Consider the following 13,901-nt stretch of genomic DNA (forward strand, 5'->3'; position numbering starts at 1 on the left):
TCATAACGCATCAAGTGCTCAGTGTTTGAAACCATCAGAGTAGGCGCACTGGTGAGGTTGCTGTTGCAAACAGAGCTCCAAAAGCGACTTGGGCTGCCTCTCTAGGGTAAGGGTGGGAAAAGTGAATTTTTAAAGATGGCTGGAGCACAAACTCATTCTGAACTACAATGCACATACCGTGTCTTTGCAGTTTATTAAGATTGGAATGGGGTAGGAATTTGCCTTTGCATGATCCAGGAAGAAAATAATTGTTAAACAAATTAAGAATGTGAATCATTTTATAAGAAATGGTCAAAAACATTTGGAGTTCATTAGACCCAGGTTTAAATCCTTGCCTCTTATTTATCAGCTATGACTTTGGGATAAATTACTTAACCACTGTTAGTCTTATTTTTTACATCTATGAAATGGGGCTGACAATTCCTATCTCAAGAGATTGTCTCAAGGTTTGTTTTTAGTGTAGTTAGTATTAGTAGGTAAGAAAGCAAACTATTTTTAAAAGAAATTTATAGAACATTATATGCTTAATGAGGACAAAAGTATAAATATTCATAGCTTTTCTTCCTTTCCCAGTCTCCAGAAGAGTTGATATTTGTGCTGCCAAACTGGGAGTTGGGGAGGGGTGGGGGCTGAGCCAGGGAAGCAATGATGCAGTTGTGAGGTGAAATCTAGTGGTCACATTAATTTACAAAATGATAGACTCTCTATGAAAGAAAAAAAAATACTAAAGAATATGCAAGTCTGGAAGATTGAGAGAGAAGGGTGCTGGAAGTTTTGGAGGGTAGACAGAAAGAGAGAAGCGGGAGTGGCTGCAGTGTGACAATTAGGGGAACCAGCTAGGTTAAGAAACTTTTGGAAAGTGTTGTGTGGGAAAGTCTCCAGTAGCCAGTTTTTTGAAAGTCTTCTTAAGTAGCTATCCCACAGGGAGGCAAGAATAGCAGAGTGGTTAAGGGCCTAAATTCTGGACCTGGAGTTCTGGGTTTAAATCTACAACGCTGTGGCTGGATAACCATGTGCAGCTGTTTCTCTCCTCTAAGCTAAAGTTCATTCCTGTGAAATGGGCACCCTAACCAGACCATCCACAAGATTATCCTGAGGACCAGGTGAAAGGGTCTCCTGAGGATCTGATGGTTTAATGTTCAGTGCTTGTCAGGTGTATAAATATATTGATAAACATCAACTTAGTGGTGTCACTTTTAACAGGTACAATAATAGTTTCCATTTATTGAATGTTTACTATGGACCAGGCACTCTTCTGCGTACTTTATGAGGATTAATTCATTTAATCCTCAAGACAACTCTACAAGGTAGGAATTATTATTCTCCCCATTTCACACATGATAAAACTGAGGCACAGATGACTCAAGTAACTTGAGGTGAGTGGTAGAGCTTGGGGAGCCTCAAATACTGTGATGCTAGATCCATACTCTCATCCTCTGGGTCATTCTGCATCTCACATATGAGTCTGATCTTAAGATAACTTTGGGGCCTTATTTTATAGGTGCTTGGTTTGCACTCAGCAAACTGGCAACTCAAAATGTGGTCTACAGGCTGCCCAGGAACAGAATCGCAGGCCCGCCCCAGACTCTGTATCCCAGGAAACAGGAACTGCATTTTAACAGGCTCCCCAGGTGATTCGTGATCATGTTCAAGTCTGAGAAGCAGCGCTCCAGAATTCGGACCTTCAGGCGGATGAACTGTCCATTCACATCTCCATCCTTTACAGTGTCTAGCACAGCCCTTGCTACGCAAGAGATTGACTCTTGATCCAAAAGTAGATCAAGGAATGTTAAATATGAAATAAACTGACAAGTCCTGGTTGAGGAACAACTGGTTTATCTTCGCCTGATGGAGTGGGATGCTCAGGCCTCCAGCCTCCGGCACAGCACCAGGCACATACCAGATGCCTCGTGCATATTTCTCAAATCAAGACAGAAATGTTGTGTGATAGAGACATCCAGCATACCAGCCTTCCCTGGATGTGCTCCGACATTTAAAAAGGCCAAGTAATGCCAGAGCAAGCGGAACAGTGATTACGCTCTTATTCTTAACACAGTTCTAAGACAATCTCTGCTCAGTTGGTTCCCCTGTGAACTCAAGCTACTTCTCCTCCCTCTAGAGCTCTCTATTGTCTTGGCTTTGTTTGCAACTCATTCAGAAACTAATTAAGTTTCAGGATCAGTTTGTCCTGTTAAGAGAGAGCGGATCTGCTGAAGTGGTGGCTTTTTTATAACTTAAATTATCTGAGTATAAAGACAATTATAATTTGCTTCTAAAATTGGCCAAAAGTCAGTTTTCATCAAAATGATTCTCAGCAGACATTAGTTTCTGTAAAACCAGGATATTTTAATGAAAGGCAACAAAGAGGATTTAAATAGGCCATGGAAAATGTATTGATAATCTGGCCATATTTTAATCCTGTTCTCTAACAGAGTGTGAAATTACTTGTTTACTTCACTTATCTGGGGCTGGAGGTAGCTCGTCACTCGTTGACAGAGCCATATTTTGTGATCACCTTTCAGCAGTGAGCTCCTGCCAGGCCAAAGCCAAACAGTTTGACTTCACTGGCCTATGTACTACCTCCAAAGTCAAGGTCAGGACTGCTATTACCTCTCCCAGCCAGAGGAACTCATGAACTCCAGAGTATCTGGTCAGGGCTTTCACTTGTGCATGGACAGGGAGGTAAGCCAGGAGTAATTGTAAAAAGTTGGGAGTTTTATTTCCAGTATCCTCACGTTTCTTTTCTGTACCACATTCCCCCAGAAGTGAGGATTATGTTGGTTTCATCATCAGCCTGCAGAATTATCAAGTTGAACAATATTGAGGATGCAATAAAGTATGGGAAGTAGTCCCTGACCTAAAGGACTTCATATATATACACATAATCAGAGACTAACCACTGTGATGGAATAGACCATGTTGATATTCTGCCCAGATTCCCTTTATCAAGTTCGTGCATTAATCCCCTAATGGCTGTGAGTGTTAACTGCTAATGAATGGCTCAGAGCTGCCCCTTTCTGGAGAATTGACTGATTGTTCTCAGCCAGTGGAGGGAGGCACCAAACCTGTGAGGTTCTGCCTCCCTGGCACAACTGATTGACATGGGGCTATAAGAAGCTGGACCCCTTTCCTTAAGGTGGGACTAACCCATGGTACAACTCATGCCCCAGAGCCTCCCTTGGAACCATGCTGAAGCTAGACTCCTGCTGAGACCACCTCCTTGCTTCCTTTCTATCCTCCGTTCAATTAGTCGAGTGCCTCTGAATCTTGTTCTAGAATGCTCAACTCAAAACTTGCAGGGAGCTATTACTGCCTATAAGCCTGAAGGAGCAAAAGGAGGAAACTATTCCCAAAGTGCAGCGAGAGCGAGAACCTCGGAGAGAGGGTGGCCTGACAGGACCGGGGCCATGTAGGGACTTGGCCACTGATAAAAATCAGGGTAGGAATTGGGAAGAAATATGTTGTCTTTCTCCTCCCTTCTCTGGGTCTGCATCCCTTTAGTCAGAGGGATGACTTAGCCCATGGAAGCTGCTATAACAAAATAGCAGACTGAGTGGCTTTATAAACAATAGAAATGTACTGCTTCCAGTTCTGGAGGCTAGAAGTTCAAGATCAGAGAGTGCCAGCATGGTCGGCGAGGTTCCTCTTCTGGGACATGGACTTCTCATTGTATCCTCACATGGTTGAAGGGCCCAAGGAGCTCTGTGGGTCTCTTTTATCAGAGCTCTAATCCCATTCATGAGGGTTCTAGCCTTATCACCTGATCACCTCCCAAAGACTCTTCCTCCTAATACTACCACCTTCAGGGGTTAGGATTTGAGGGGACACAAATATTCAGACCACAGCAACAGGAAGCTAGCCAACAATGAGCTGGCAGTCAATACAGGGATTATCCTGACTTTATAGATGTCAAGATTCCACTCTAGGGGACTAATGCCTTATGAGGTTGGGGAAGCCATTGCGGGTTTTCCTGAGGAATCTCCAGGGAAACAGAATTCCGTGAGAAGGATATTGAATTTTGCTCCTGAGAGAATCTTTCAGTGTCCTCATAGGCCCCATCATCCTTAGAGAAGGAGGAACTTGCTGGTGGCCACTGGGGGATCCCTGTAGCCTTGGCCCTCCTGATGCCAAGCGTTGTTGAAAGGTTATCAGGTGGAGGTGGGGAGGGGACCTGCTGGTGCTTATGTGTGGCTGCTGTTTCTGTGAGTCCAGAATCAGAGGCTCTGTGCTTTTTATCTCATACAGTCATTCTCTTGCTTTCCCCCTTTTGATTCTGAATCTTGATGGTGCAGGTCAGAGCTGGAAGGGAAAGGTGAGAATGGGCTTGGGCACCTGGGGCAGGAGATCAGCTTCTGGGCCTCTGTCTTGGAGCTGAAGGCATCTTGAGAAGGTGGACCAGGGTTTAGGGAAGGGAAACTTGGACTGTTTCTTCAGGCAGGGCAACATTTATCTCTGTGCCATCACATAGAAGGAAAAGTTGGAAATCTGCAAAATTGCACACAGTCTTAATATAGAACTGGATTACAGTTTCAGGATCCGTTTGCACTAATTCATTAATGTGATTTCTCAGACTAAAATTTTTACCATGCAAAGGTATGCAAATCGTTTTGGAAAATAATGTTCTTAGCCAAGTGCACCAACACCTGTTGAGGTTATTTTTGTTTCTGATTTTTGTTTGTTTACTTCCCTGGAGCTGTGCCATTGGGGTGGGATGCGGAAGAGTAAATACAGTCACTATTTGAAACTGTGCTGAATGATTTCCTACCCGTGACTGAGAGGTTTCCTCCTTTGATGGATGTTCCGCTGACTGGCATGTTTCTTTCTCTCCCTTTCTTGCCCCAAAACAGGATGAAGAAAATGAGCAACATCTACGAGTCTGCGGCCAACACGCTGGGGATCTTCAGCAGCCCCTGCCTGACCAAGGTTGAGCTGCGCGTGGCCTGTAAGGGCATTTCCGACAGAGACGCCCTTTCCAAACCGGACCCCTGTGTCATCCTCAAGATGCAGTCCCATGGGCAGTGGTTCGAGGTAGGCATGTCCGAGCAAACGGACACAAGTGTGGCTGGAGAATTGGTTCGAAAAGAGTTTGGCCTTCCTCGTTTTTCGGTGTTTTAGTTTGATGAGATGAAAAATTCTAGAGCTGACTATGATCACAGTTCTGCTGGCACCATGAGGGGTTTGATGTGGCTGTTTTGCTGCTGTGTATGTTTTCACATTTCTCCTTCTTTTGTGTGCTCCTTATGGACAGAGTGGCCCCCGAGGAAGGGCAGGGAGGGCTGCCCTGTGGGGGCCACATCGCACAGCATTAATTTTTGGGGGAGAACCTAATACTAGCTAAACTTGATTGGGCGCCTGTTAAATGTCAGGCACTGTTCTAAGAGCTCTATGTAAAAATAGCTAATTTAGTCTTCCTATGAGGAAACAGAGGCAGATTGGTTAAGGATTTGCCCAAGATCGTTCAGCTTGTAAGTGGAAAATCTAATACATGCACCCAGGTGGTGGAGCTCCAGGCCCTGGGCTTCGTTGCTATTTTATAATAATGGTGGGCGCCTGGCAGTCTTCGGAGGCTTGTGTGGGAATGTTGCTGGTTGGATTCTGCAGTTAGACTTAGTTTATTTAAAAGTTGAAACAAATCGGGTGAGGACTTGCTTTAAGTTGTTGTTGTTTTTTGTTTTTCTTTTTCATTTCTAGGTACCTGGCCTAAATAAGCTTTGCTTTTAAATATCTGGTCTGAGGTGAATGGGGGGCTAGGAAGGGGCAGGGGGTGCAGCTGTGTAAGCAGCTACTATCCTCTTTAAGGGAACCAGAGACTTGGTGGAATTTGGATATAGGTCTGAGCCATGCCAGTCAAGAAAGTGGAGACAATTCCTTGCTCTGGATCCCTGAGGACAAATGCTTTAGGGCTTCAACACTTCTCCCACCTGTGCGCAAATAGTTGGAAGGTGCTCCTCTAGGGGGCAAAGTCTTCCACTTGACAGTAGACAGAAGGTCCTAGAGGCAGCACATTTGCTATTAGTACACATGTGATAAAAGCCGCTCCTGAAAGGGAGGTGTGAGGGTGAGCAGATGTTATTGAGGTGAGTAGGAGCCGTGCATGGGGGAGTAGATGACAGATTGGCAGGTCGGGGATCTTAATTTAACTTCAGGCTTATCCAGGGCTTATACTGTAAACTAAAACAGTGTTCACAGGTATCTTAATGTGTAATATATATGTGTGTGTGTATATATATACTCACACACACATATATACATACATATTTTTTTCCTTCTAAATATCCTCATTGACCTTGTCAGTGGGTTTCTCTGTTGTTTTTTTTAAATTAACAAAACTAAGTGGAGTTTTTATATTAGAAAAAGGTCCCTCTGAAAATTAGAGAAAAAGTTCATCTCCTAATACCCTCTTTGCATAATTCAGTGATTATTTGTTCATATTTCCTTTCAGTCTTATCATGCATGTGAAATTTTCTTTCCTGATTATTACCTAGTAGGATATGTTTTTCCCATAGTGCTGTAATATTCATAGTTATAATTTTCAAGGCTGTATAATAGCCCATCAAATGGATTTAATTAATCATTTTTCTATTTTTTCACTTTGAAGTTGCTTCCCAAAATACCCTATTTTAAGTAATGCTGCCGTGAACATCTTTTCGCATGCAGCTCTCCCCCTCTTTGGGGATGAGTTCCTGGGACAGGTTCTGCCAGAGTGGAGCCAGTGGGACAAAGGACAGGACACTTGTGGGCCTTTTGATACATGTTGGCAAATTGCTTTTCCAAAGTGCTCTATTACAGTGTCACTCAAAGTGCAGACTCCACACAGACAGTTCCTTGTCCACAGACACTTTGTTACCAAGGGGCAATGAGATAAGAGACTTGTGCAGCAACGTATATTGCTTTGCTTCTTCCTTCACCTAAAAAGTCTTAACTCTTTAAAAACAGTAACGTCAGCTGAACTTCCTACATGCTTAGTGGTGTGGCTGATTTTTATTCCGGTGCTTTGAGAAGCTCTTCTCTGACACATTTTACACTCTTAGCAATATACCTTCAGGATACAGTTGGGAAAAATGCACTCGTGCCAGGCAGCTAATAAGATTTAGTTCAGGTAACTAACCACTAACAAAGGATTTGGAAATGCAGAGAAACTAAGAGAGACTGTGAGGGAACCAAGAGATGAACGAGGAATCTGTTCCTTTACTTAGGGTGAGTAGTAGTGTGCTGGAAATCAGCTTGTATAGGCTTGTAAGTGTCTGGCTATTAAATATTCAGGAATTTTCCAAGCCTGAGTGTATTTACACCGCAGACATTGGCAAACATTTCAAATCAGGGCTTCTTCTTCCCTTCCCCCCTCCTCCTTCCAGAGCCAGTTGTTAAGCATTTACCAGCACACCGCTGGGTGTGAGGGACAAAGGAGGAATCAAGCGGCTGGACCACCAGCAGAAGCTGGATGCATGGAAGGAGGGCCTCCTTATTGGGAACCCGAAAGGCAGAGGAGATGCAGATGGTGCTGGAAATGCTGCCTGAAAGGGAGATGCGGCTACCCGGGCATCCCCTCTGTTGCTCTCTGGTCTCCTATCTGTGCCTTCCACTGATCAAACCTTGACGGAAGCCAGTGGGCAAGGTTTGCAGGCAGAGAATGTAAATGAGAGCAAAGAGGTAAATGACTAGCCCATAAACGCCCTGACAACTCACAGTAACTTGGAGAATCATTCACCCCCTCTCACCATTAGTGTGAACACCTACTCTTCAGTGCAAATTCAGCCAGTGGTCCTGTGCTACAAGTTAGGAGGAACTGACAGTCTATTTAAACCATGTAGCTATTACTATCTGTGTTTGGTGAGGGCTAGCAAACATGGACAGTGCTTTCTCTGGGGCAAGATTTAGTGATAGGTGAGTTTTCCTGTATCTGGCCCCTAGAACATGTCTGGATTTACGGAGCGATTTTTATGTACAGACTTCCAGAATTGAGAGAAAGCCCTGCAGAAGAGAATTCATGCCGGCTGGGTCACTTCCTTGAGGGGAATCTGGTAGTTGACTGAGTGAAGAAAAGCATAGAGGCCAAACTGATTTGCATAATGAAGAGATGGGGGGGAGGTGTCAGGGAGGGAGAGAAAAAAAAGGGAGAGCTTATCTTTTATATAGAATTTTAAAGTCTGGAAAAAGAAGCTCTCTCTGGATGAGCACTGTCCCTGCAATGATGGGAATGTCTCTCTGTGCCACATGTGAGCACTTGGAAGGTGGATTATGTAAAAACTGACATTTTTAACTATTTAGTTTTAATTAATTTAAGAGTAAGTGTAAATAGCTCACACAGTTCCAGAGGTCTTTGGTGTTCTGGAGAATTTAGCTGGGTTGGGTGGAAGAGGAAAGGGAGTTTGTAAAAATGTAACCGAGGGCTATTAATTTTACAGCTCCAGTGTTTTTCTGGGGAGCTGTAACTAAAGATTGACATTTCCTTTTTATTACTTGTGATTGCTGGCCTGTGCTTTTTGTAATGGAATTCCAGCAGGGAAAGGACCCTGCTATGCCCTGGTTTACAGCCGGGGTTACTGCTGCTGTCGTTAGAGCCACCTTCAGATGGTGCTTCCTATATGGAGGGGAACGGTTTGCTCTTTTAATTGGCTGTAACTTGTTAACAATGGAAGAGAACATTCGACCCCCTAAGAGGGATCATAAAAATGTTAGCCTGGTTTTTAGACTCAGAAAGACCTACAATCTGGTCTCCTGTGCTGCTAATAGTATTAAGAGCCAGTGAGGATAAGTAGATATGTCTTTGAAGTATTGGAAATCAATTGATCTGAAATGCACATGGAATGTTGCTCTTTGTAGACCAGAAGGGTTTGGAGCATATGTCTGAGGACTGAGAAGACAGAGAGGATAGTTTTGGTTTTTTACCAGAATATGAAGATAGGATGGTGTTTTTTTATTGGGTGAACCCTTTAGTCAATCGCTCATGGCCATGATTGTAACTGTCAGAAAGAAGGAAAGAGAAAACTTGTAGCTTGGAAATATATTCCAAACTGAGAGTTTCAGACCTACCATTGAATTTCCCCAATTTAGCATTATACCTATTTTGTAAAATTCCCACTGAACCTACTCCTGGCCATGTAACGGCCACAGTATATGCTACAGTTCAGTGTAATGATAATTTAGAACATATTTCATTTTCCAATGAAGGGTGGAAATAATTTTCTCCTGCCTTCTGGTGAGTAGTGATGCATTCACGGACTGCTGGAGGTAAACATCGTATCCAAGTGGGATAAATGAACGCTTCTCAGGGATTGAAAGGCAAGGGCCGCTGTGAACCTAAGACTTTTATTCAGTTTCCTGGAGCATATGTTCCATCGCCTGGGCATGCTCAGTGTTCTCCATGAAGCACAGCCAAGCTCACGGCGCCGTGGCCCTTAGCAGAGATCCTACAAATGGCAGAGTACTTGTCCTCTTTGGGAAAACCAAGTTATTTCCCACACTACTAGAATATTGCTCCAAACACCTTCAATTCCGTTTTTCCATTTAATTTTAGTACACAGTTATTAAAGCCCCTCCATGGGAAGCTGTAAGTAATTCTGAGGACTAATTGCCGTTGGATCAATTCCATATGAAAACATGTTATGATGAATCAGGTGCTTTGGTGGAGTCTCAGTGATAATAGTAATTGTCAGTGATAATTAGTGTGGCTATTTCTAACCCATCAGTGCACTCTAGTGCAAGATTATTGTTTATAATAATAATATATTCATATAGCACTTTATATTTACAAAGCCCGTCTACTTACATTTATTTCATTTACTTCTCATAACGGCCCTGTGAAAAGAAGGCACAGGCATTGAAATGAACCCCAGCAGGCATTGAGTACCATGAAAAAGACATGGGTTGTATCCTCAACGACCTCAGAGTCCAGAGAAGAACTCGCCCTGTTGTGGGGTCAGAGGGCTGGAGGCTCAGGTGGTCTCGTGACCTTGAGAAACAGGCTCAGAACAAGGCCCCAACTTAAGTCCCTTCCTTTCCTTAAGGCGCAGTGGGTAGACCATCTCGCGGGTGCCTGGGCTACCTTATGGAGTGGGGCTAGCACTCCCTCTTTCGTTCCTCCATTAGCATCCATCGTTCCTCCATCCTCTCCATCTCTCCAGGCGCATGCAGGGCTGGGTGGTGACAGGGCGGGGCACCCTTGCTGGCCTAACAGAAGGGGAGGCGTGGGTCCATGGCGGTGGTAGGCTTGCGCGCTCCCAGATGAGTGGGCACGCGGAGGAGCTCCGCGGGAGTCTCTTTCATTTTTGGGACAGTAGTGAGCCACCACCCTTCTGTGTATCAAGCCAGGAAGATGAAGCCCCAAATAGTAGTTTCACCTGCACCTGAGATATTCCATTTTGCGTTGCTCCAAAGTGCTAGAATTTTATGAAAATGGGTCAGGCGATATGAACATTTTGGTGACGAGAAGATAAAGTAGCCGGCTGTATAGGCTGATACCAACTAAGCGTTAGCCGTTTTACACGTATACTTTCTAACCCTCATAACTAACTACGCTGCTGTGTAGACTTTACTCACCACGTAAGGAAACTGTGGCTGGGCAGGATTAATAAACCACCCAGGGTCACACAACTAGCAAGTAGAAAAGCTGGAATCTGGTTGATTCCAAACCCTGTGCTCTCTTCACTTGCTCAGAGGTTGCTAACTTGAAGCCGGACTCTGTCTAGTCTCCAGACTATTTTGTTTGGCTTTCATGGTGTTCAAACAGGCAACTGTTCATAAAGTACCAGGTTTCTGGTTGAAATTTTGAGTTACCAGAAAATATGGCAACCTGAAGCCTGTAAGTTTTGTGCAGTGACGAGCTGGAGATAGTTAGCAGCTGCCCATAGCCAGGTATGAGTCTGTCCCCGTGCTTCCCGCTAGTGAGCCTGCTGCGCTCACTTGACCTACTGTGGCCTCTGAAGGGATTTGAGCGTAGACCACACTCCTGCACCTCCACCCCCTGGGCTGGGTCCCTGCAACGTGGTTGACCTCTCCATTGTGGACACAGACTGAAGCCAAAAAATGAAAATTATGTCAATTAAAACATTCCCTCTGAATATCACAAACAAGCTCCTTTCTTCAAAGATGTTCTGTTCACACTTCACCGACTCGCAGCGTTTTGTTGGCTAACACCTAGGCTTGGCAGATGATAAAAAACAACAGTTTCTTCACTTGTTCACAAAGTTTCCTCTGTGGTTTCACATCAAACTCCCATCTGAGAAAACTTTGGTGTTGCTTTCTATCTCCTCCTTAACACGTCCTTAATAAAAATAATTTCTTCTCTTAAAAACAAACAAAATAAAGTTGATTTTGCTGATATTAGAAATTTTACCCTGAGCACTAAATGGAGAGGAAAGCAAAATGAAATATTAGAACCAGAAAATGTTTCTTCCCTGCTGCCCGAGATCACCTCCCTGATGTTCCCTCTGTAGGTGATGCACTGGATGAAGGGAAAGAAGCTTACTGGGTTGCATAATATGTGACTAAGTGGCTTTCTTGTCACTGAAATCTCAAAATTGTCAGTGTCATGGTGTTTGAGAAGAATCACACAAAATGAGAAACTAGGGGCTGCAAATGAGGACATACAATTACAACTGAAATCTTGAGTCGACTATTAATTCTCTTGTGTGCCCTGAAGATGACCTGCCAGCTGGTAGAATAGTGTCTGTCCTCCTGTGGAGAGGATAGCACCGTGACGCGGGCTTCACTGCCTCTTTAGCTTGCAGAACTCTGGGCATTCAAACAGCATTGGTCGCCGTGGGTTTTTATAATATAGCTTGAGTCCCATGATGAGTATTTGAAAGATGGAATTATAGGTTGAGGAAAGAGCTTCAGGAGACATCTATGATTTAGAGTCTTCTGCCTCTAGCTCGAGCCACCTTTAGCATCTCAGAGAAGTTGTTTTCAATATAGTTCTTGGGTACCTGTCTTAATGTTTGACTAGACTCTCTACTGATAATTATCTCCTTAAACAATGAGCTTTCCTGTGTAATTTCAACCCATTTAATCTGTTTTACTGATTGTAGTGGTAGTTTATTAATAGTAATACCTTAAATATGTTGGGAGTAGTTATACAATGTATCAGGCAGTCTCCTAAGCACTTCATTTGTGCCATCCTGTTTAATGATCAGGACAACTCTAGCATTGGGGTCCATATATATTTAATACGTAGGCTAGGTAAAGTAACTTGCTGAAGGGCCGCACAGGTAATAAGTGGAGGAGCTATGACAAATTGGACCCAGAATGTCTGACTTCAGGAACTGTGCTATTCATACATGACTAGAAGATAGAGATTGCAATTGCCCATTTACAGGTGAGAAAGCTGACACCCACATAGGAAAAGTCCAAGTCCAAGGTCACAAGGTAAGAAGTAGTATTAGGGTTTGAACTCAGATCTTTGTGTCTTCAGTGCCCGTGAATCTGCACCTCTCTCATCCTGGCCTCTGGGAAGGTGGAGCAACTCCATGTAACGCCACTGCCACTAGTCTTTAAAAGGAAGATGTTTTCTTCTCTTCAGAGAATTCAAGAATTCATTTAAAACTGTTCATGTTTGTTTCTTTAAATATAAACTAAATTTGGTTTTGTGACTAATTGAAACATCCTTCTCACCCCCAATTTATAATGGTTTCTGCCTGACCCCTGCATGGCATAGGGGTTCAGAGCTCAGACTGCCTAGATTAAGTCCTAACCCAGCTATGCTGAGGGCAAATGACCCCAACCTCCCAGTGCCTCAATTTTCTCGTCTATAAAATGGGTATCCTAATGGTACCTACTTCATGAGGGCCATTATGAAGATTAAATGAGTCAGTGCACGTAGTTGTGCTTAGAACGGTGCCCAGGATGAGAGTGAGTGCTCAGTAAGTGCTATGATATTGCACGTGTCATTTTTTGAGACATGTTTTGTTTTCTAAATAAAGATGTGCGGTTCAGTCCTCAACTTTTCTGAGGACTAAGGCCATTTAAAGAACCCATGGCTAGGGGCGGAGTAGTGGGAACGCATCTGGAGGTCACTGGGGTGGTGAATTCTGGGACACTAAGGCTGTGGCCACTGTGTTGATTTTGCGTCCCCAGGGCCCAGCACAGTGGATACTTGAAATTCAGTAGTTGGATGAATTTCATTTTCCTGGTCCCTTTCCCTGTGTTCACCTCCAAAGACACTGAATTTCTGAGGGTCATCCTGCCTTCATTCAGGAGAGTAACTCATTAGAATTTAACAACACGGTTCGGCTTATCCCTTTCACGTGGAAGCAAGAGGAGGGGGGCCTACGGTGAGGAGTTGGATCTAAACGGGCTTGTTTATGTGTTTGTGTGTTAAGTTCTGTGCAGGGCAGTTGGAGGTGTGTTGAAGAGAGGAGATGAGGCTTGGAGGGATGAGGTCTGCGGAGTGGTTTGTAACTGGTCCCGTTCGTTTTAAACTTCTTCATGCTTTTCTGTCCCCCCCCCCCCCCCCCGTGGGGAGAGTGGGGCAGGGAGAGCAAGGGGAGCCCTGCAGCGGCAGTTAGTGTCAGTGACTGGAGGCCTCGCCAGGCTGCCCCCGAGCTGGTCTTCCTCCTGGGCCTCTCGCTGAGACCCCACGGAAGACGGAGTGAATGATCTGCTGAAAACCCAGCTCCTTCCACCTGCTCTTCTCCTCCCTGTTCTCCTCCGCCAGCTTCAGAAGCAGCTGAGTCTAGATGTGGCAACGAGTTTTTCTTGTTAGCTCTCAGGGATTAGATGGTGTGTTTAAGCCACAGAAATTCCTGGAATGAGATTGAAGTCCTTCAACGTCTTAATTTAAACTTTAGGACAAAAAGAGTTTTCAGCTTCCCCACTCTGAGCCACTGAAATGTTTGCTTTCAAGATGTTAATTAGTGCTCTGGGAGGAGCCTGGTTACTACAGAAGCACTGCCAGTATTTGT

At 44.2% G+C, this 13,901-nt stretch overlaps 1 protein-coding gene across 5 annotated transcripts in view; it reads left to right on the forward strand.

Moving 5' to 3' along the window:
* Positions 1-13,901, forward strand: part of CPNE4 (copine 4) — a 320,582-nt gene that overhangs the window by 72,756 nt on the left and 233,925 nt on the right. For all 5 annotated transcript variants that reach the window (XM_081159934.1, XM_081159931.1, XM_081159932.1 and 2 more), the window contains exon 2: positions 4,848-5,028. In XM_081159934.1, coding sequence (XP_081016060.1) covers positions 4,848-5,028 — 181 coding nt within the window. The remainder of the gene's footprint in view (positions 1-4,847; positions 5,029-13,901) is intronic.

The sequence above is a fragment of the Miniopterus schreibersii genome (genome assembly GCF_964146895.1).
Source record: "Miniopterus schreibersii genome assembly, chromosome: 15".
In the NCBI taxonomy this organism is placed as follows: Eukaryota; Metazoa; Chordata; class Mammalia; order Chiroptera; family Miniopteridae; genus Miniopterus; species Miniopterus schreibersii.